The sequence below is a fragment of the Eleutherodactylus coqui genome, chromosome 12 (assembly GCF_035609145.1).
Source record: "Eleutherodactylus coqui strain aEleCoq1 chromosome 12, aEleCoq1.hap1, whole genome shotgun sequence".
Lineage (NCBI taxonomy): Eukaryota > Metazoa > Chordata > Amphibia > Anura > Eleutherodactylidae > Eleutherodactylus > Eleutherodactylus coqui.
In genome coordinates, this window is record NC_089848.1 from 10,505,098 (window position 1) to 10,528,329 (window position 23,232).

Here is a 23,232-nt window from a genome sequence, read left to right on the forward strand (position 1 = left end):
CTTTCCGGTGTCATAGAAACGGGAAATTTGGCACGAGCATTGATTATGTCATAAATAGGAAAAGCTAATGGGTCCCAACTCGATTATTCAATTCTAGCGCAAAAGAATTGGCGTCTAAATTTTACGTACGAAATGTAATTTTTTCACTTTCCGGTGTCATAGAAACAGGAAATTTGGCACGAACATTGATTATGTCATAAATAGGAAAAGCTAATGGGTCCCAACTCCATTATTCAATTTTATGCGCAAAAGAATTAGCGTCCAAATTTTACGTGCGGAATGTAATTTTTTCACTTTCCGGTGTCATAGAAACATGAAATTTGGCACGAGCATTGATTATGTCATAAATAGGAAAAGCTAATGGGTCCCAACTCGATTATTCAATTCTATGCGCAAAAGACTTAGCGTCCAAATTTTACGTATGTAATCTAATTCTCTCACTTCCTGATGTCATTTTATATAAAGGAAACGTCGCATGGTTACCTCCCCGTGGTGTTTCCTGGGTAACGCAGAGAACCATGCAAAATGGTGAACATATGTTTTTCCTCAGTATCTCTAAAGTAACCACGACTTCATAAGATTTTCCGTGTGAACACCAGATAAACACCAGTACCAAATTAACTCGGGCGAAGCCGGGTATATCAGCTAGTGTGTGTATATATATATATATATATATATATATATATATATATATATATATATATTTTCCCCACAGCAAGGGATAATCTTGCTGAATGAATGACAGGCGTGAGCTGTCTGTGATTGGCTGAGCGCCTATTTTTATCTTTATTTTTCCATTGACGGAGCTTAATGGGAGCTGTTTTTTTTTCAGGACATACTCCAATCTTCATTTATCTGATGTTTGGAAACATATAACATTTGGATTCCTTTTTATTCACTTTTTTTCTAGAGGCAAGATTAACAAAATCTACAATTCTGACATGTTTTTATTTTTTCACCGTGCAATATAAATATGATAAATGCATTCTGCAGACTGGTGTTATTATGTCAATAGCAAATTTATGTAGGGTTTGAGGGGGGGGGGGGGGGGGTTGCAACTTTTTTCCACTTTAAAAAAAATATATATTTTTTGTTTATCACTACATTCAAAACCCCCTAATATTTTTCATTTTTGTCAATGGTGCTGTGAAAGGGTTTTTTTTACAGGATGAGTTGTACTTTATAATAGTACCAGTGCACCATTTTGATCACTATCTATTTTTGTAAGGGGAGATAGGTTTCTTTAGATGGTGGGGATTGGCTGCACAAGTGAGGGGGCCAAACATGTCTGAGCAGCAGATTCTGCAGTTGTTAAGTAATCATGGCGATCTGGGCTGGATGAAATAGAAAAGGAAATGGGACGACTCCATTCAAAGGAGATTTCACCTGTAAATCACTGAATTTAACTGCTGTGTATTTATATTTTATATATTGTTTGGGGTTGCTCTGCATTGCTGTGCAGGACAGCATAATGAATACACATGTAACTGAGGCATATACTAAGCAAGCTCTTTAACTTACCATCCTGATGGAAGCTGAGTACACAAAATGACAGAATTTTAGTCAAGACTACTTACAATTTTGAGCTGCTTTACTCTTTATTGTGCATTAATAAAAAAGTTTGCAGTATATTTACCAGCGTACATTTCATCATTTTAATGAATTAGTTCTCTCATAATGTCAAAAAACGGAAAGGTGGCAGACAGCTAAATTATGCAACAAAACAGCCATTGTTGTGTTGTTTTACATATGGCTGTCTTTTTGGCAGATATCGTATGGGCTTTATTAAGTATATAGTTATGTAATTCAATATTACAGAAGGAAATATAATGACCTACATCCTATGTGAAATGTGCATAACAGAGTTCTGGTAGCTATTATAACATATTCAGTCTATTGGATCCCCATTTCCAGTGACTTGACTCAATGTATTCTTCTTTTCAGCGGAAACTAAGATCTGTTTTAAGTACTACCATGGTGTAAGTGGAGCCCTACGTGCTACAACTCCCAGCATCACTGTGAAAAATCCATCCGCCCCAGTAAGTTATGTTCATACAATTATATGTTAAGATATTTTGATATTTTTCTAATTTCTATGTGTAATTCTCACTCATATACTTGGTGTTACATTCCTGCATGGTGAAAGCACGGCACCCCTCAGGGACATCACTAACATGTTAGACCAAGATGTAGTTAATGTGCATAATTGATCAATATAGACATATATCATCAAAATGTGGGGAACACAAAATAGGGCAAATAGCGGTAACAAATACAGAGATGGGAACGCTATTCCTAACCAATTTTGGTGTCATAGACCCCCATCTAGAAGCAGTGTGATTGCCCAAATAGGGGGGGATCACATCAGGGACCTAAGGGGCCTAGTCTATTCCTAGATGGAGGATAGGGAAGATGTTTAATGCAGATGGAAAGAGCAATGTATATAACACAGTACTTGGTAAAAAATCCCCACACAAAATAAATAGCCACAGGTAATTAGCTGACAGGAGCCAACTGCCTCACCAAACACCTCCAGCAGGACAATAACCGGCGGCCATGTAGAGGCGGGCCAAGAATAAATACACTTCCACTATGTCTGATTAGCCGGCTAAGAGACACACCTCCATATAGACCAATCAGTCCATATAGCACAGGAGATGTTGTAGGAGGGTAGTGTAAGAAGGAAAAATTACAGTATACACTGAACTCATTGAGAGATTTCTGCTAGATGACACCTCAGGGGCCTTCTGCCGTGACAGGAAGAAGGCAGCACAAATGTCCGTCATTTGTAAGTTCATGGGAATTTTAGATACCGGGAATTACAGTCTAGACAGCTTGTATGTCATTGTTTATTACATTCTCTTTAAGGTAGAACATACTCCTCTACTGCATTATAAGAGTTTAGCTAAACTCTAAAGCACCGGCCTATAAACCAACTTGTTGACTGTTCCCAATTACAACCGGCAGAACCAGCATGGATAGTATAATAATGATGTATAACTGTTTTAACTATGATCATACTCATACATTATGTATGATTAGCCTACTTCAATGAAAATAGGTAGACACAATTGGGCACATTTACTAATACTGTCTAATAGTTAGGCAGTGCTAACTTTGATTAAACAGCCTTAAAATGCACCAGATTTAGCACAGTGATGGATCCTTAGACTGTCTAGTCCACCATTATACCATTATCGGTTTACGCCAGATATCATACCAAAATTTTGATGCAAATTTAGTGTCATTTTGGCCTCCTTTTCCCAAGCCATGTCCCTTTTTGGATATAGCAAAAAGTGTCTGAAAGTGTCTAAAACATATCTTAAATCTGGTGAAAAGTATGTAAAATAGTTTTCTGGTATTATTTGCACCAGAAAACTGGTGAATTTTTCAATGGTAAGGGTGCATTCAGACGACCGTATATCGGCTCGGTTTTCACGCCGAGCCGATATGCGTCGTCCTCATGTGCAGGGGGGGGGGGAGGATGGAAGAGCCAGGAGCAGGAACTGAGCTCCTGCCCCCTCTCTGCCTCCTCTCCGCCCCTCTGCACTATTTGCAATGGGGAGAGGCGGAACAGGGGCGGGGCTAATTCGCTGAACCTAGCCCCGCCCCATCCCACCTCCTTTCATTGCAAATAGTGCAGAGGGGCGGAGAGGAGGCAGAGAGGGGGCAAGAGCTCAGTTCCTGCTCCTGGCTCTTCCATCCTCCCCTTCCCCTGCACATGAGGACGACGTATATCGGCTCGGCGTGAAAACCGAGCCGATATACGTTCGTGGGAATGCAGCCTAAATCTGCTCCTTTGTGAAAGAAACTTCATTTTACATTTTCTGCCTAGAAAAGTATGCTGCGTACCTATTTTTGGTTGGAAATCCTATTTTGTCGACCTTGGATTTGAGTTAAGCATGTGTCCATCTTTTGTATAATCCTACATATTGAATTAGTACCCAGTGTCATGCAAGACATCTGCAATGTTTGACATTCCATTATGAATTATGTATTACTGTACTGTAATTGTAAGTAGGTGCAGATATGATTACTATGGATTATTCTCTAGGAAATATAGTGTCCCAGAAAAAGGTTTACTTGCTAATACATATTATACTTATCACCATGGCCAACTATATCCACACACGGGAACAAGAGGACTTCACATAATCTAGCCTAATTGCAGCATTCAGACTTTCTAATCCATGTTGCTCCTTTTTATTAACTCCAGAGGATTCCAGTGAAGAACACTTAGCGTAATTGGCATTACTTCATCTGCTGCAAACAATAGTAAGATCAGACCTTGTGAATGCTACACCAAGGGCAATTCTCAAGGGATAGCATCATTCTGTCTCGGCTGATACCTCTGTAGGATATTATTAAGTATGCTGGATGAAGGCATTATATCACCGTGGTTCCATTATGAGGAGATGTTACACGGGAGGTCCACTTACAATCCGTCGCTCTATAGTCATTTGTCACTATTTGTATATAGAGTGTATTTTTTCATTCCTTGTATTTATTAGTCATCAGCTATTTCTAATCTTATTAGAATAATCAGATATTACAGCCTGTAATTGTATACCATAAGCTAGCTGTAGTACATGCAGTCATTGTCCAAAAAATTGTCAAACATCTAGCAGAAGTTGTCTTCTTCCTGCAAAACTCGTCCTGTAGTTCCATCTCAGGCAGATATACAAATGATGAGCGTTGTGGTGTGATTAGATGAACAGTCTTGCCACCCAAAACCCTGAAAGTGGTTCCACCCTTGGCCTATAAAAAGGCTCTCAGAGGCTACTTGTGTGTAGTGGACCTCATTTTCCGCTTGTGTAGAGCTTGTTGACCACTAGACACGTCTACGACACAATCGAGGAGATTTCGCCCAGTTAACAGAGTTGGAGAGGGGGGCATGATTGGACTGTGAGAAGCTGGATGGTCGTATCGATAAACTGTCCATTACCTGGGTCATTCTGGCCAGACTATTTGAAGGTGTTGAGACCAGTGGATGCGTGAGGGCATGCACACAAGACGACTAGGCTCAGGACGCCCTTGTTCTACAACAGGGTGCTAGAGCCTTCATGCCCGCCTAAATCACATTTTGTATCCAAGCTAGAGGCGGTACAACAGAGTACTAGAGCCTCCATGCCCACCTGTATCACATCTTGTATCCAAGCTAGAGGCGGTACAACAGAGTACTAGAGCCTCCATGCCCACCTGTATCACATCTTGTATCCAAGCTAGAGGCGGTACAACAGAGTACTAGAGCCTCCATGCCCACCCGTATCACGTTTTGTATCCAAGGTAGAGGCGGTACAACAGAGTACTAGAGCCTCCATGCCCACCCGTATCACATTTTGTATCCAAGCTAGAGGTGGTACAACAGAGTACTAGAGCTACTTTCACTTACTTATTTCAATGTTACAATCACACAGAACATTTCATCCCCTTCGACAACTTCTAGGGGAGGGATGGGTTTTGACAATGAGTGCAGAAAGATAACTTCTTTAAGCATGAAGAACATTTACATAAAGTGCTTTGTAAATTGGCTACCTATCACAGATCCATTATGTACATTAGGAATATAAAGTAATTTCTGCAATCTTACATTTCACTTTTTCTGCATTATAATGCAGTTCTGCACTGGAAGCAAGTACTGTTATCAGACTTTCTAAAATATCAAATGCTAGATTAAATGGCTTTTCTCATATCATGAAGTTATGGCCTATTACTAGGATACTCCATCACATTATGATCTGTGGGAATCCATTCTCTTGGACCCCAACAGATCCTGAAAATAAATGGGCCCCCGGCTGGTGTAGCACTTCATCCTGTTCCCTATTTTTCTCTGTAAAGCCCCAGGGCTGGAAGCAGCGATGTGTTGGGAAAAGTTAACAGGGCCTTCAGTACTACAATAGCACTTGTTCCCTTCACTTTTAGCATCCTTGGGGGTTCCAGAGGTCAGACTCCCACCAATCATAAAGTGATGATATATCCTAGCGATATGCCAACACTTTATGAGATGGGAAAGGCCCTTTAAAGGAATCTGGCTGTACTGTCCTATTTGTTTTTCATGGTTGTACAGAAGTCTTTTATATATACGATAAGCATCCTCCAAACGTTTTGGAAGTAGAAGGATTTACTGTAACAAGCTGAGCCTACTCAATATTTGTAGTGTGGAAATAAATGTAACTTTGATTAAACAGTTTTCTTCATTTGATTCCTTTCGAAGGATTTTACAAGTAAAAGAAATCCCAGTTGCTGCCATTTTAAACCTCATATCTGTGGAGGTTCCTAATTGGTGAATAGGGACTTTGTATCATGCAGCCTATTAGCTGTTTATGCAGTTAATGGTGGCAGCTTTAGTCCTTCCCCTAATCCTTTCCAGGCCACTATTAATAACAGACAAGTATCAAACAAGGACATTGGTTATTTGTTGCAGATTCTTTGCAGGCATACAGAACGAAACTCTGTGTATTCTGCCCTTTGTGTCAGTCTACACTAGAATTTTTACCTAATCGTGTGTCATTTTATCGCTTCTTCTCTAAATATCATTAATTTGTATGTGCAGTTATACCTACCAATATTACCCCTATACAGTACCCATGTAATGGTAGATACCAGCTTTACACAGGTATTCTGCAGTCCATATAAGTGGTTAACAGTGGTTAGGTGATGTCCCCTCTGAAGTTGTTCACATTCCTTTTTTTTCTCCATCTGGCCCAGACCACCATGAGGACTTTTCCCAGTCACAACTTGTCTTTGCAGATTTTGACATCTTTGCCCTCTCAATTCCCAGCAAACTGCCCTCACTTCCAGACCTCTACACATTGTCCCCATTTATAGTGCTCCACATAGTAATAATACCACCCCTGGTACCCCACACAGTAATAGTATTTCCCTGCTTGTGTCTCCTGTAGGCCCCACATATAGTAAAAGTGCCCTCATTTAGTTAAAATGCCACTTATTTCCCCAGTAAGTAATAATGTCCCCTTTCATCCCCAATCAGTAATAATGCTTCCTTTTGCCCTATCAGTAATAATGTCTCTTTTTGCCCCAATCAATAACGTCTTCTTATACCCCCATTATGTCGCAATGCCTCACTGTTAAGTGCCTCATTTCTCCCCAATTAATAAAAATGCCTCATTTCCCCCAACCAGTAATAATGCCTCCTTTTCGCCCACAATCAATAATACTGCCTCCATTTTTCTCTAATCAACAATCATGGTTCCTTTTTCCTCCACTCAATAATAATGTATTGTTACATGCAGTAATAAAAAAAACACCTATACTCACCCCAGTTGCTGCTGCTGTCCACACCGCTTTCCTGCTTACTTATAATAGCGCGATAATGTGATTGCTGAAGCCAATCCCCTTCTTCAGCATTGGCTTAGTCTAGTAATTGGCCGGAGTGATCATGTGTCCTACCCAGAGGTGAGCAAGAAGCAGCATGAACTGCAGCAACTGGGGTGACTATATGTGTTTTATTTTATTAAATTTCCTCCTCTCATTTGAAAACATGGGATTACAGTTGGCCACTGCAAAAAATTGTATACTGCGCAAAGTATATATATATTTTTTTTACCACTGTGGCTAATGGCTGATATTTGCCACTGTATGGTGGCATATATAGGAGGTATACATCAAAGTTAGATGTCGGGGATACACCTGAAGTATACCCCAAATGAGATGTGAGCAGCTTTATTCATTTTTTAAATTTCCTTCTGTTTCTTTTTCTTCTATGTTTTATTAAGTTTGAGACAAAAATATTACAGCGAGTGGATGTCAAATGGACATATAAGGAAATAAGCATGAATATTTAAGTACGGATATTTAAAAACATAACGTGAATGATAGATGCATAGAATATATCCATATAGAATACAGCCAATATAACAGATTCCATATTTCAGATTGTTAGAACAGCACTGAGGTCAATTCCACAGGTACAGTAGGGCGCTATAGACTTCTATGGTTGACGTATTTCGGCTCCACGCAAGCTTGGAAGTTGTATAAAGCTATAATATGATTTGTGCCTTGGTACATATTCTAAACTACAGAAGCAATCAAATCCAGGAACTAAATTGCCCTGCAAGGAACTGAGCATTGCTCATAATTTGAGAAGAAGTGTATAGCATATTCAGAAATCACATACTAAGAGAAGAATGGGTATCATCTCTCTTTCGGGAAAGCACCTAGAAGGTGTGAGGAGAATTATAGGGACATCCACTCTCCTCTGGGAAGTATGCAAATGGGAAGATGGAACAATACCTCTACAGCGCCACCTATTGGAAAGCAGCATTCCTGCAAGACATTGTCAGACCTTTTAACAATCCTTGTAACAATGACTGGGAATTGTGAGTCAAAGCCACAATCTACTCCGGAAGGAAAAGATAACCATGCACGGACAGCTGTTTCAGGGTGATTGCCGCTGTAGAGGTATTGTTCCGTCTTCCCATTTCATACTAAGGCCTTAGTCACACGGGCGTTTATTGCCGCGATTTGCGCATGCGCATGCGTCCGGCGATTTTTTAAAACCATTGCTTTGCAATGGTATCGGACACATGAGCGCTTTTTATGCGCTCGTCCGATAAATTAGAGAACAGAAATCGCAGATCGCACCTATCTGCGATCTGCGATTCCTGTTCTCTTCTCTATATGCGCTCAATGGGGCCGGCGGCAGCAGCGCCGACCCCAATGAGAACATATAGAAGACAAATCATTCTTCTCTGCCACAGCTGGAACAGCTGTGGCAGAGAAGAACGATGTTTGCCCATTGAATTCAATGGAGCGGCAATACAGCCGCTCCATTGAAAGCAATGGGCTGCCGGCGTGCGTGGGGTTAATTGTCGGGAAGGGGTTAAATATATAACCCCTTTCCTGCAATGCATCCTGAAAAGTGAAAAAATAAAAAAAATGTATGTACTTACATGCTCCCGGCAGCTGGAGATCCCCGCGGCGGTCCTGCAGTGGGTGTGAAGGGTGTGTGACTCAGGCTTGCCCCTGATTGGCTCAGCCTGAGCCAATCAGAGGCTTATCTCAGTCACACCCATTCATGAATTCATGAATGGGTGTGACTGAGACTTGCTTCTGATTGGCTCAGCGCTGAGCCAATCAGGGGCAAGCCTGAGTCACACCCCCTTCACACCCACTGCAGGCCGGCCGCCGGGATCTCCAGCTGCCGGGAGCATGTAAGTACATACATTTTTTTTATTTTTTCACTTTTCAGGATGCATTGCAGGAAAGGGGTTATATATTTAACCCCTTCCCGACAATTCATCCCACACTCGCCCGCAGCGCTTGCATTCAATGGAGCCGCTGTATTGCCGTCTCCATTGAATCCAATGCGCTGGACAGCTCCGGCCCGTTTCTAATGAAACGCGGCTAAGAGCAGATTTTCGGGCGATTTTTGGGGCGATTTTTCGGCGCCGGTCACGCGATTTGCGCATGCGCATCCGTCATGCGATGCGCAAATCGCGTGAAAAAACGCCCGTGTGACTAAGGCCTAAGGGAAAACATGTTAGGCTGCTTTCACATCTGAGGTGAGGATTCCTTTTTTCTGCTCCATTCGTGGGAGCAGGAAAGAGGAATCTTCCGACCGAATGGATTAGTCTTGTGATGGAGCAGAACAACTCCAAATGGACCCCATTAACTATAATGGAGTCCATTCAGTTTCCGATCAACTTCCCGGCATTTTAATGGAAGAAAGAGCACTGAATGCAGCACTATTTCTTTTGGTATTTTGTGCCATATCTGCGACTGAACCTCTGAACGTAGGTTCCAGCACAGATGTGAAGGCAGCCTTACTGCTTAATAAAGTCTATGGAGTATGCATCTAATGTGCCTAGCACAGAACATATGCAACTGGAAAGCCACCTGTCTGATATTGCTAATCCCATAAAATCCCCATGGTAATAATTTTTAAAACGTTAATCCCTCTGCTTCCTGGATCCTTTCCTAAAAATCCACTAATCCCAATACACGTTTTTGATCTTTAGAGTAATGTAGGATTTTTTACGAAAGTGCAATTCTCAAATAATGACATCAATCACAATTGGAGGGTAAAATCCTTCTAAGGCCTTAGTCACACGGGCGTTTTTTCGCGCGATTTGCGGATCGCATGACGGATGCGCATCCGCAAATCGCGTGACCGGGGCCAAAAAAATCGCCCGAAAAATCTGCTCCTAGCCGCGTTTCATTAGAAATGGGCCGGAGCTGTCCAGCGCATTGAATTCAATGGAGCCTGCAATACAGCAGGCTCCATTGAAAGCAATGCGCTGCGGGCGAGCACGGGATGAATTGTCGGGAAGGGGTTAAATATATAAGCCCTTCCCTGCAATTCATCCAGAAATGTGTAAAAATAAAAAAAATATATATATACTCACCTTGTCCCGGCAGACGGAGTTCATGAATTCATGAATGGGTGTGAGTGAGACCTGCCTCTGATTGGCTCAGCGCTGAGCCAATCAGGGGCAGGTCTGACTCACACCCCCTTCACACCCACTGCAGGCCGGCCGCGCGGAACTCCGGCTGCCGGGAGCAGGTGAGTATGTATATATTTTTTATTTTAACACTTTTCTGGATGAATTGCAGGGAAGGGCTTATATATTTAAGCCCTTCCCGACAATTCACCCCGCGCACGCCGGCAGCCCATTGCTTTCAATGGAGCGGCTGTATTGCCGGCTCCATTGAATTCAATGGGCAAACATCGTTCTTCTCTGTCACAGCTGTTACAGCTGTGGCAGAGAAGAATGATTTGTCTTCTATATGTTCTCAATGGGGTCGGTGCTGCTGCCGCCGGCCCCATTGGGCGCATATAGAGAAGAGAACAGGAATCGCAGATCGCAGATAGGTGCGATCTGCGATTTCTGTTCTATAATTTATCAGACGAGCGCATAAAAAGCGCACATGTGTCCGATACCATTGCAAAGCAATGGTTTTAAAAAATCGCCGGACGCATGCGCAAATCGCGCGAAAAAACGCCCGTCTGCCTAAGGCCTAATGATAATTTTAAATCAAAACTGGACTATGAGAGATAGATTTTACAATTTACCAGTATATAATTAGCATTCTCATATCCACAACCAGGTTGTCAAAGAGCGATGCTGACATTTCATTTGATTTTTTACATTTTTGTTAGGTATAGCAGACAGGTCTGCTGCTCTGCCCTGTCTGTTATTTGAGTTTGTATTCATTTTGCTCCAGCTTCTCCGGAGGTAACAGTTCCTTACTACTCCACTCAAGTGGACGCTATCCAGTGCTTCCGGGTTGTTGTTCTTCTATGACAGCTCGTGGCTGCTGCTCCTGCAGTATCTCTGTGATTACTGATCTCAAGTCTGCTGTAGCTGTAAGATACTTGTGCTTTATTCTGATCTCCTGTTTCTGCTCACATCCCCAGTTCCTGTTTCTGCTTGGTATGTCCTGTTCCGGTTAGGGCCTTGACAGCGTTATGCAGTGCCCAGGTTCCAGCACGGGGCCGTCCTTGCTGGGACGATCACTCCACTCTATTAGGCAGGGACTTCATTCCCCCTCACCAGCTCAGGGCTAGCTCAGTTCCAGTCTCTGCCTCGTACCAAGCTTTATGCTGAGGAGTGAGCATCTGGTCCCTGAGTCGGCTGTCAGTCCTGCCGGGTGGTTTCCCTGCTCGGAGGAATGACACAGTGGTTCCACACCCGAATACACAACAATTTAACTAATAAATCAGGGCTAATTTTAGGGAATAGTAAACTGGACAATTGACAGCATGTAAATCTTCACAATTATTGACCATCCTGGATGGCTATTAAGCCTTTCACTACCCAAGACCATCAAGAAACTAGAGAAAAAACAAACAAACAGTGCTCCGTAATGTGGATGTACAGTGTCAAATACAGAGGAGAAGAGGAATAATGGTACCTGAATGCCAAAGGAGCAAGCAATTGAATGCATCCTGGTAGTAGCAACCTTCCAAACTCAGATAGATAAAGCTTCTACACCAATGCAGAGAAGAAAAAAACAAAGGCGTGAGAAATCAGATGAGAGGATAACTTGTGGGCAATGTGTTTCAGCGTTGTATGGATGCCTGAAACTAGCCTTTTTTGCAGAAAGGCCAGATGAAGGCCGGTACGGTGCTGAAACTCATCCACAAGGTGTCCTCTCATCTGATTTTTTCGTCCAACCATGCCATTAAACTTGCTTTCTTTCTTCTCTAGACTATTATAGGCCTAATCATCTATCCCTTCCCTAAGCACTGAATGGTCACTTTGTAAGAGACACCTGCTATTTCATGATTGCAATTTTCCTGAATGAAAATTAAACAAATGACCCGCGAGTGCAGCGTAAAATCATGTGAGCATGTTTTCCATGGATCAGTTTCAGTGTGAATCCACATTAGAATGAGAAAATTGAGCAATCTGAGAGACCGTGCCCCAAAACAGACCAAAAACCGCACCAAAAAAAACACATTCAGCATAGATATACTTTCTATTACAATTTAAATATTGCATGCCAATTGGATAATAAAACAGAATCTTCCACTTTTAATTTGATATTTTAATAATGCTCTGCATGTTTGCAGGGAAACTGTTTCTTGTTTTTCTTTCCCACATGCTTCCTGGGTGTCAATCCGGATAAGCAAATTTCCCTTTTTTCTTTATGTATCCACCCCAAAATTTATAAATTAAGAATTTATAAAAAAAAAAAACCCACAAAAAAAGCACCCAAAATCGCATCCGATCTAGTGACCCCCAATAATTGCCCCAGGAGTAATTCTGACCCTCCAATAATGTCCCCAGCAGAAATAGTGCTCCCCAATAGTCGCCCCAGCAGAAATAGTGACCCCCCAATAGTTGTCCCAGTAGTAATAGGGACCCCCAATAGTTGCCCCACTGGTAATAGGGACCCCCAATATCTGCCCCAGTAGTAATAGTCCCACCACCCACCCCGCGACACTGCCCCCAGTAGTAATAGTGACACTACCCACCCCTTGACCCCCTGGCACTACCCCCAGGAGTAATAGTGACACCCCCCACACCCGACACTGCCCCCAGTAGTAATAGTGACACCACCAACCCCCGACACTGACCCCCCTTCCCCGACACTGCACCCAGTAGTAATAGTCAGCCCCCCCCCCCCCCACTTACCCTTCAGCTAAGGACAGTCAGCCGGTGGATGCTGCTGTCAGGATTGGCTTCAGCACGAACATTTGAGTGAACTGCAAATGCGCAAAAAATCAGACGTGCGTTCCCGAAAGCAAACGAGCCCATAAGAGCTTCTGCACCTGCAAGACAAGAAAAGAAGACTGGCTGGAGAATTTGTCATATCCAGGGACGATAGAATGGTAAGTATAGATGGGGGCACCTGTTTAGGTAAGTATATAACTTATGTATGGCTCATTTACAAAGCACACAGTATATTGTGATACAGAAGTACATACATGCACTAGTCATGGCCGGACAACCCCTTTAAGTAGGCAGACGTAGATTAGGATATGGTTTTAAAGATAGTAAAACAATATGGAAGGTCTAACAGTAATAATTAATTTGAATTAAGTTATAATCGAGCATAGTGATCAATTGTTCTTCTTTTGTAAATTATATGTATACAGATGATAAAGGTTGTAATTTACAAAGTATAAAGATTTCAAATTACATCACATCATTATCTAGTAGCATCGTCTGACTTGTAGATGAGCAGCCGGAGAGGACCACTTTCAAACAGCTCCAAAACAGAAAAAATTCTCCCGGAAACTGGACAAGTGGAGCATCCGCTTAACTTGTCTGAATGACTTCTGTCTTAGTTCCGGAAAATAAAACTTTTATACTATCTTAGTAAAAAAAAGCCTATGTGTCTATTTCTAGTCTTCATTAAAAAATGACATAATTTTGTGCCATGAGACAGAAAAGCAAACCTATTGCATGTTATCTTTTTATAAAACATACACAGCTGATCCTCCTCCCAGACACACGATAACACGACTCTTTTTTGTGTGCTAACTTACTCTTAAGACATACACATCTTTATGTTATTGCATCTTCTTGCCATCCAAGGGAATGACATCAATACTTCTTTCATCAACAGCTTCTACATAACTGTACAGACAGGCAGCTTTCCGTCTAGGTGAAGTTTCAGCAGAGGATACAAAATGTCAGAGAATCCTTTAATATTTTATATAAACGAATGGTTTTAATATCATCTTCATTAGAGATGAGCGAGCCTACTCGGCCACGCCCCTTTTTCGCCCGAGTACCGCGATTTTCGAGTACTTCCGTACTCGGGCGAAAAGATTCGGGGGGCGCCGTGGGTGAGTGGGGGGTTGCAGCGGGGAGTGGGGGGGAGAGGGAGAGAGAGAGGGCTCCCCCTGTTCCCCGCTGCTACCCCCCGCGCCGCCACGCCACCCCCCCGGCGCCCCCCGAATCTTTTCACCCGAGTACTGAAGTACTCGAAAATCACGGTGCTCGATCGAGTACTTACTCGAAACGAGTAGGTTCGCTCATCTCTATTTCATTGCTTGACGTGTCTGCATCTGAAATTACTCAGCAAAATGTATTTCATATATAAATCTTAAAATGTGTGAGGAGAATGCGAAGAAACTACAAAGGAATGCAACTTGTGAAATGTTTTACATAACATTAACCCCTTAAGGACGTGGCCTAGTTTGGTACTTAAAGGGGTTTTCCCACTACTTAAAATTGCTCCACAGCCACTCTTTACTTCCTCATTGCTGCTGACCCAGACATGTGACAGCTGCAGCCAATCACTGGCTATAGAAGGTCGTTGCTGTAGTTAATGAATGGCTGCAGCAGTCACAGGTCTGGGAAAACCATTTTTTGGGGATTTTTATCTTCACTTTTCAAAAGCCATGACCATTTTATTTTTCTGCCATATGAAGCTTTGCTTGATGAGCAGTAGTTTTTATTGATACCATTTTGAGGTACATATAATGTATTGCATAACTTTTATTAATTTTGGCGTGGTTAACCCCTTCCTGCTCCAGGACGTACATTTAACCCTGGAGCATCGGGGTATGTATGAAGAGAGGTCGTGGGGCGACCTCTCTTCATACAGCGTGGGCGTCAGCTGTTTATTATAGCTGACACCCACGGGCAATAGCTGCAATCAGCCGTATGGCCGATCGCGGCTATTAACCCTTTAAATGCCCCGAACATCGGTCTCGTATGGCCCCCAGCGGTGAGATCGAGGGAGCCGTGCAGGTGTCATGGCTGCTATAGCATTACGTCATACCGCAGGAGCAATCAAAACATAGCATGTTGTAGTCACCCAGGGGGACTTAAAAGAAAAGTTAAAAAAAAAAAGATCAATAAAGTTTTATTAATTGTAAAAAAAAAAAAAAAGTTATAAAAGTTCAAATCCACCCCCCTTTTGCCATATTTATAATAAAAAAAAAATCAAAATCTTAAAAGAAAAATACATATTTGGTATCACCGTATCCATGAAAGTCCGATCTATCAAAGTAGTGCATTATTTACCCTGCAAGGTGAACGTCGTCCGAAAAAAAAACAAAAACCCAAAAATGCACTTTTTCAGTTACCCTGTCTCCCAGAAAAAATGCAATGAAAAGCAATCAAAAAGTCGTAAGTATTCCGAATTGGTACTATCGGAACCTACAGGACATCCCGCAAAAAATGAGCCCTCGCTTAACCACGTCGACGGAAAAATAAAAAAGTTATTGCACGCAGGAGATGGCGGCAGAAAATAATTGAAAAAAATTAAATGTCTTTGAAAGAAAAGAAAGAGTAGTACAGTAAAAAAAACCTATACAAGTTTGGTATCGTAGCAATTGTACTGACCCATAGAATAAAGTTATCATGTCATTTTTGTTGCAGTTTGTGCGCCGTAGAAACAAGATGCACTGAAAGATGGCGGAATGTCGTTTTTTTAAAATTTTACTCCACTTAGAATTTTTTTAAGTTTTTCAGTAGATTATATGGTACTTTAAATAGCACCATTAAAAACTACAACTTGTGCCGCAATAAACAACAAGCCCTCGTCGATGGAGAAATGAAGGAGTTACAATTTTTTAAAAGGGGGGAGGAAAAAACAATAATGGAAAAAAAAAAGGGGCTGCGTCATTAAGGGGTTACAGGGTGAAAAAACAACAATTCTGACATTTTTTATTTTATTTTTTACAGCATTCACTAATTGACATGACACATATTTTCTGTGGGTTGGTACGATTATGATGATTCCAAAATAATTTTTCCACGTTTGCGCAATAAAGCACTTTTTGAAAAAAATAATTTAATATTGGCATCTCTATTAACAGACCCATAACGTTTTCATTTTTTCATGGATAGAGCTCTGTGGGGACTTACGTTTTTACATGATGAGCTGTAGTTTTTATTGGAATAATTTTGATCATTTTTATTGTGTTTTTTTAGGAAGTGAGCAAAATGAACCAAAAATAAGCATTCAGACTTTTTTTGTAGTGTATGCTATGTGGTATAAAAAGTATTCTCAGTTTTTTTTGTACGAGCTATTACAGATACACTGATGCTAAACATGCATTTTTGTGTTTATTAAAAAAAAGGTAAAGTGTACAAAAAAAGTTTATGTGTATATATATATATATATATATATATATATATATATATATATATATATATATATATACATAATACATGTATTGTCTGGTTTCCTTACCAGTACTTGCTATGTCAGACCTGGGGTCATTGACTGGTGTCTGTTTACCATGGCAACCCATCGACCCTCTGGGATTGGATGGCAGAGGGGTCAGTAACATCATAGAGAGAGCTCCCTCCCTCTGTTAACTCTATACATGTCGCAATCAACATTAATTGCGGCTTATATGGGTTTATCAGCGGGAAACAGTTTTCTCTCTAATCTCCGCCGTTGCAGCAGGACCCTGGCTGTCAATCATATTTTTCTCTGCCTGAATCAAAGCAAACGGCTTTTAGCTGGAACTCTCAATGGAACCGCAAATGGAACCATAAGCTTTCATTAGTCAATCATAAACCAAGAGCTATGGTGGCATTATCTCGTGGTCACTGAGACACAGGTGAAATTTAGCAGGTTTCCCCGGGCCCTCACGAACCAATGTTAAAATAGCAGCCAGTTCACAGAAGTGGGGAGAGCCTGGAGTGGTGATCAGGTCCTCCTCATCATCAACTGTAGAGGCTTCTTCAAGATGCAGATACAAAGCTGTGTGATCTCTACAAAATGAGTGCATGTTATACAGTTTCTTGGTGTAGATATCAGGATTCCATGTTAGCAGCCATGTTTCTTCTATATTTTGGACCCGCTCCTGGTTTTCGCTTAGAAAATGCTGATTAAAAGTATTGATGAGTGAATAAGCCCTCCTGCACAATATCATAAATGCAATTTTTACATATTTTTCTCATTTGTTAATTTACAGGTCTGCGCAAGATGAGACCGTGCTACATTGTATCTATTCTCCAACATTTAGGGCTTCTTCAGACAACTGTAGATATACAATATGCGCTTGCAATGCAGAAAGAATAGAACTCATTGATGTCAAGGGGTTTGCTCTCATGAACATGTTTTGCATGCTCATTTCTCGCGCTTGGAAAAAAATAGGACCTGTTCAATTTTTGTGCACATTTTCACACCAAGGGCCCCATAGAAGTCTATCGGGGGGGGGGGGGGGCGTAAATCCGCACTCAATATCCACGCAAATGCACAATACGCTGCGCCACTATAAAAAAAGAACGAATCTGGAACTGATTGGGCTAAATAGCCTTTTATATCACAGCAGGGGGTGTCATGCGCATGTGAACTAGCCCTGCATAAGCGAAAATTACACAACTATGCACCAATCTACGCGCAAATCTACCTCATCAAACCTTGTCCACAGTGCAAATATGTTGCGCTGAAGCATGTGCAGTTGCACATATGGTCGTCTGCAGCAGCCCTTGGTCTCACATATTCATGCATTATGCACTAGGAAATTTTGAGTAATCTTTGACAATTTTCTTTAAAATATTTTTTCTTATAAATGTTCCCAAATCTAAATTAGAATACCCCTTTAAAACCTCTCATGACATAAGGGGGTCTCAGATGCTGCCTGAGTGTCTGAGTCTGAGGCCTTATCTTTATGTCACAAGATAATTTATTAGAAAAACACGGCATCTTTCTTCTAAAACAATATTATACCTGTCCGCTGGTTGTGTGTGTTATTACAGTGCAGTCCCATTCACATCAATGGAACTGAGCCACAATTCATGAACAGTTATACCGCTGTACTCATGCTTTTCTTATCCTGGACAACCTATTTAAGCTTTGTTAAGTAGTAAGAGTAACCTGTAATAGTGTTTTACACATTGTTTTATTTTTGGGTTATAATGGTTCATAACTGACTCATAAAAGCAGTCAAAAACAGAAGTTGCCAGTTCAGTGGGGGGCCAACAATAAGGAGCAAACGCAACCGTGCTCCAGAAAAAGTTCTAGTAGGGTATAGGTGCACGGGAAGAGCTGAAAAAAAAGTTTAGTCGTGAGGCTTTACCAAAAGTATGTGTTCATGTCAGTTTGAGATAAGATTACTGCCAGCTTTAGCAAAACTATATGTCAACATGTAAGCTTGGGATAATGTAACTGCCATGTCAATTGTAACTTTTAGAGTAATTTGATGATTATTGCTAAGTTGGGGGAACCTCACCCCTCTGTCATACAATGGTTGGATGACAGCTGGGCGGTGCTGTTGATCAGCTCATGCTGCAGTGTGATATACATATATTTCACTCAATGAAGAGCTTCAGAAGAGGAAGCGAATCTTGAAACAGCACTTTCCCGTTTCACGCTGTATTCTTCTCCAATGTGTCGTATATGTAATTCAGCACACTTGATTGATAAGGCTACAATACCTTTTTAGTATCTGCTAAATTAAGTAATAACTCCAACACAATTAACAACTCATGTAAAACAATCATTTTGTCGCTTACTAAATGCGGTCTACAGTTGCATTGAATAACATGTTGGAGTCATACTTGCCAGCGCACAGAAGATGTTTTCATGCCCTGAAATCTGCTTCTGGCAGTCAAATAGTTAGTTCTGCTGGTGTTTATATAGATATGACTGAAGTGAAATAATCCTGTTTATTGAAATCATATTGATACATTCACTGCCTATCTTGGATGAATATGGAGCATACAAATTGTCAATCTGGCACAGAGGCCTTTGGATATTCTAGGCAGCTGTCAGAATAATTATCAAAGACTTTGAGCTTCACAATCATATTTGCAGGACGCTTGCTATTCATCTCAGATATACCAACATTTGCTTCTGCTCCATTTGTGCTGTCATCCAGGTCCAAGGATGCAGCCCATGTGTAAACATGCCGAGTGCCACAACCCGTTAGCAAACATCGTAATGAAGTAGTCAGCCGCTCAGCGCTCATTTCTATCACATTGCTCTGAATATCAGAATGCGATGTTAATAGACTGCAAGTTCTAAAACACATGGAATTATTGAACAAACTGCCAACAATTGTTAAAGGGGTTGTCCCGAGGCAGCAAGTGGGTCTATACACTTCTGTATGGCCATATTAATGCACTTTGTAATGTACATCGTGCATTAATTATGAGCCATACAGAAGTTATCAAAAGTTTTATACTTACCTGCTCCGTTGCTGGCGTCCTCGTCTCCATGGTGCCGACTAATTTTCGCCCTCCGATGGCCAAATTAGCCGCGCTTGCGCAGTCCGGGTCTTCTTCTTTTCTGAATGGGGCTCCGTGTAGCTCCGTGTAGCTCCGCCCCGTCACGTGCCGATTCCAGCCAATCAGGAGGCTGGAATCGGCAATGGACCGCACAGAAGCCCTGCGGTCCATGAAGACAGAGGATCCCGGCGGCCATCTTCAGCAGGTGAGTATGAAGACGCCGGACCGCCGGGATTCAGGTAAGCGCTGTGCGGGTGGTTTTTTTAACCCCTGCATCGGGGTTGTCTCGCGCCGAACGGGGGGGGGGGTTTAAAAAAAAAAAAAACCCGTTTCGGCGCGGGACAACCCCTTTAAGTAGTTACTTTATACATTAAAGAGACTTTGTCACCATCGTCTTTCCCCCCTCCCTGAGACAAGTATAAGGTAGTGCCAGTAACACTGATATGTCTGCTGTGGGGATCTTTGCAGGAGTTTTGGAGAAACTTGCCTTTTATCAGTAGCAGCAAATACATAGAGGACTACTTAAAGTAGTCCTGGATATTCATGAACTGCAGGCTACCTACACCCACCCAGCCCTCCAGCAATTGATTGACAGCTGTCTGCCTACTACTGTACATAGAGAGAGAGCTGCCAATCATTGACTAGAGGCCAGAGTGGGTGTGGCTTCAACTAATAAATATGCAGGACTACTTTTGTGTTTTTCTGCTACTTATAAAATGCAAGTTTCTCTAAAACTCCTGCACAGATACACACATCAGACATATCAGTGTGACTAGCACTACCTTATGGTGGTGCTGTCAGTGAGGGCTGCAAAAACATGGTTACAGATTCCCTTTAACCCCTTCAGTGGCAGGTTTATCATTACCATGTCAGCGCAGCAAGCCCCAGAGATTTTCCTGACGTAATTCGAAGTGGCAAACGTGTGCAGTGGCACAATAACTGTGTGTCCTGGGCAGCATTTCAGCACTAGAGCTGTCCACGGAAATCTTCCGGGGTTTAACTGCATGGTCAGAGCAGCAAGCCCAGCTCAGACAGCTGTAATTCGCTGCATTCCACCTGTGGGAGACACGCAAGCGGCACGCGCACGTATTTTACACAGTTCTTGTCAGCGGTAACATGGCCACCTATGGGAGATTGGTAAAGTGTATTCCGAGTGCAAGATTGCCACAAAAAGGGCATCAAAATCCATGCTATCAGTACAGATTTTGACACTCTTTTTTATGCAGATCCACAGCAGATTTCACCCTTTTAACTTATTAGGGACCAGATGCCGTAAATATATGGCAGTTGGTCCTGGGCTTTAATCCCAGCTGATGGTATACAGTTCTGGATTAAAGCTCATGCAATCTAGCAGGAGCAGGTTGGGTTGTAAGGTGTCAGAGACAGCTGAGGACCCAAAGGAGAAGACAGTGCAAATCAATGAGGATTACCTGTCTGTGTAACACACGTAAAAAATACATGAATACATGAGTGCAAATATGCCGGTTTGAATGGGCCCTTATAAACGGCCCCTTGAAAGGCAACCATAAGGGCTTCTTCAAGCGTAGTTGCACATATGGCCATGTGTTTTTGCCCTAAAGCTAATGTGGGTCTCGGTGAAAATGAGTTTGACACCCCTGGTGTACCGTATTGTTCTTCTGTATAGTAGACTGAATTTTTTCAACGGGAGAAATGTTATTGCCCAGCATGCATTGCAGCCTGTATGAAATACTGTTACCAATATTCTATTCAGAATTGAGATTAACTACAGAAAGCCAAAAATAGCATCTTTGGCCACTGAATCATATGTAGCGTTCTGCACGACCTCTGTTTGTGTCATGCATACACTATCCTTGCTTGCTCTGCACAAGCCCTTCAAGGCATGTTAATGTATGAAATGCAAACTTGGCAGTCGACTCGAATCCCGATATAAGACAATCATTTCAGCGCTGAGGGTTTAAAATTGAAACAATCTCAACTCATTGCTGCATAATGCTTTATAGGCACAGACTAACCCAACACACCAGGTGCAAGACAATAACCTGAAATGTGGCGCACAATACTGTGGTTACTATGCAGAAGAGATACTTACCGTTGGTAACAATTCTCGCTTAACTACATTATATCACCCAGTTACTGCTATTACTATCCAGCATGAAGTATAATACATAGTCTTGTGTTATCAGTTAAGCATATTAAAAGAACACTATATAACGAGTTTAGCAAATAAAGTATATTCATTGTATGGGTTATTACAAATGATCTCCCCAATATGAAACTCTCATAACTCCAAATTAGTGACACTCAAATACAGAGATGTGTTATCCATGGAAACAAGAAATTAAACAGTTTTGTTGCACAACATTAAAAATGTTTCCCTATCAGAGGTGATAAATGTGGCTCTCTTTGTCACTGGACACATATGGAGCCTGTAGTCAAGTTCCTGCCGTACACATTGTAACGTATTATGACTGACGGGTGCAATGACTTCGGGGATGCCGCAGATCATTGTGGGTGGTAAAGGGGGCATGTAGTTTCTAATCATGAGGTCTGGGTGTAGAGGCCAAGGAAGAAGTTTACTATCATCCCCACCTGCATGGCCAATCCATCTGTTTGGTAGTCACCACTTGCTTCTGACTTCATTTTAAAAATGGGGGGGAGTGTGGGAGGCTTGAACTGTTGGAAGATGAAACCTGGGATTTCCTGAACACTGCACAAACACTTTCTAGAACAAACACTGTTTACACTGAAAGTGCAGGACAAGCACAGAAGATACAGAAGGTTGCACAGACGTGCAGAAGCATGACACAGTTCACACAGAACAGAACCTGCACAGACATGCAGGAACATGACACTGCTCACAGACAGACAGGAGAAAGACCAGCAGCCTCTAGCAAAGCAGCTGGTGTATATATATATATATGAGCAGCAGACCTGGGGGATTGGCTGACTGGGGAAATCCACTCCCAGCCAGTTCAATCATTCCACACCTGAGGGGGTATGCTGCTGAAAACCTATGTAGTACAATAGATTCCAGCAGTAACCCTAACACTACCGCTCCCTTAAGAGGGGCCTCTGGGGATTCAGGTACCTAGCAATTTGGCCTTTTCCACAGTAGATTATGGCTATTGTGGTAACAGCCTAGCATATCACAACTCTGATAAACTACAATGGAGAGAGTGGCATGCATAGATAGCCACTTCTAACTCATATGCTCCTTTCTTGAATGCCAAACAGCGTTAAAGGAAACCCATTTTCCTGATATGATGGAGACCCAAAGAAGGCTATACAGTGCACCAATAGTATTTGTTCAACTATTCTCCTGAGCTGTGTGTACGGTTGCCTCCTTTGTTACAAAAATTCAGGCCTAGGTAAAAGGAGCGTCGTTTGGGGTGTGGTTAATGGTGTGGCTTATCACAACGCATATTTTTTATCTCCATTATTCTAATAGCCCCAACTAGTAATTGTGGCCGCCTCAGTGGCACCAGTTGTAATAGTGCCCTCATCGTGCCTCCTCTTTGTGCGCTCCCAACCTGGCCAGCCTGCAACCCCACACCATAAAGTACTTCACTCATTCTATAGCTCTGGTACTGCTGCCGCTGACGTAATCAGAGACTCTGACCTCATACATCTCTCTCCA

The 23,232-nt window shown here is 42.0% G+C and overlaps 1 protein-coding gene across 1 annotated transcript in view; it reads left to right on the forward strand.

The window, feature by feature from the left end:
• The window catches only part of HECW1 (HECT, C2 and WW domain containing E3 ubiquitin protein ligase 1), a 327,801-nt gene that overhangs the window by 180,793 nt on the left and 123,776 nt on the right, over positions 1-23,232 (forward strand). The window contains exon 5 of the mRNA XM_066584919.1: positions 1,945-2,039. Coding sequence (XP_066441016.1) covers positions 1,945-2,039 — 95 coding nt within the window. The remainder of the gene's footprint in view (positions 1-1,944; positions 2,040-23,232) is intronic.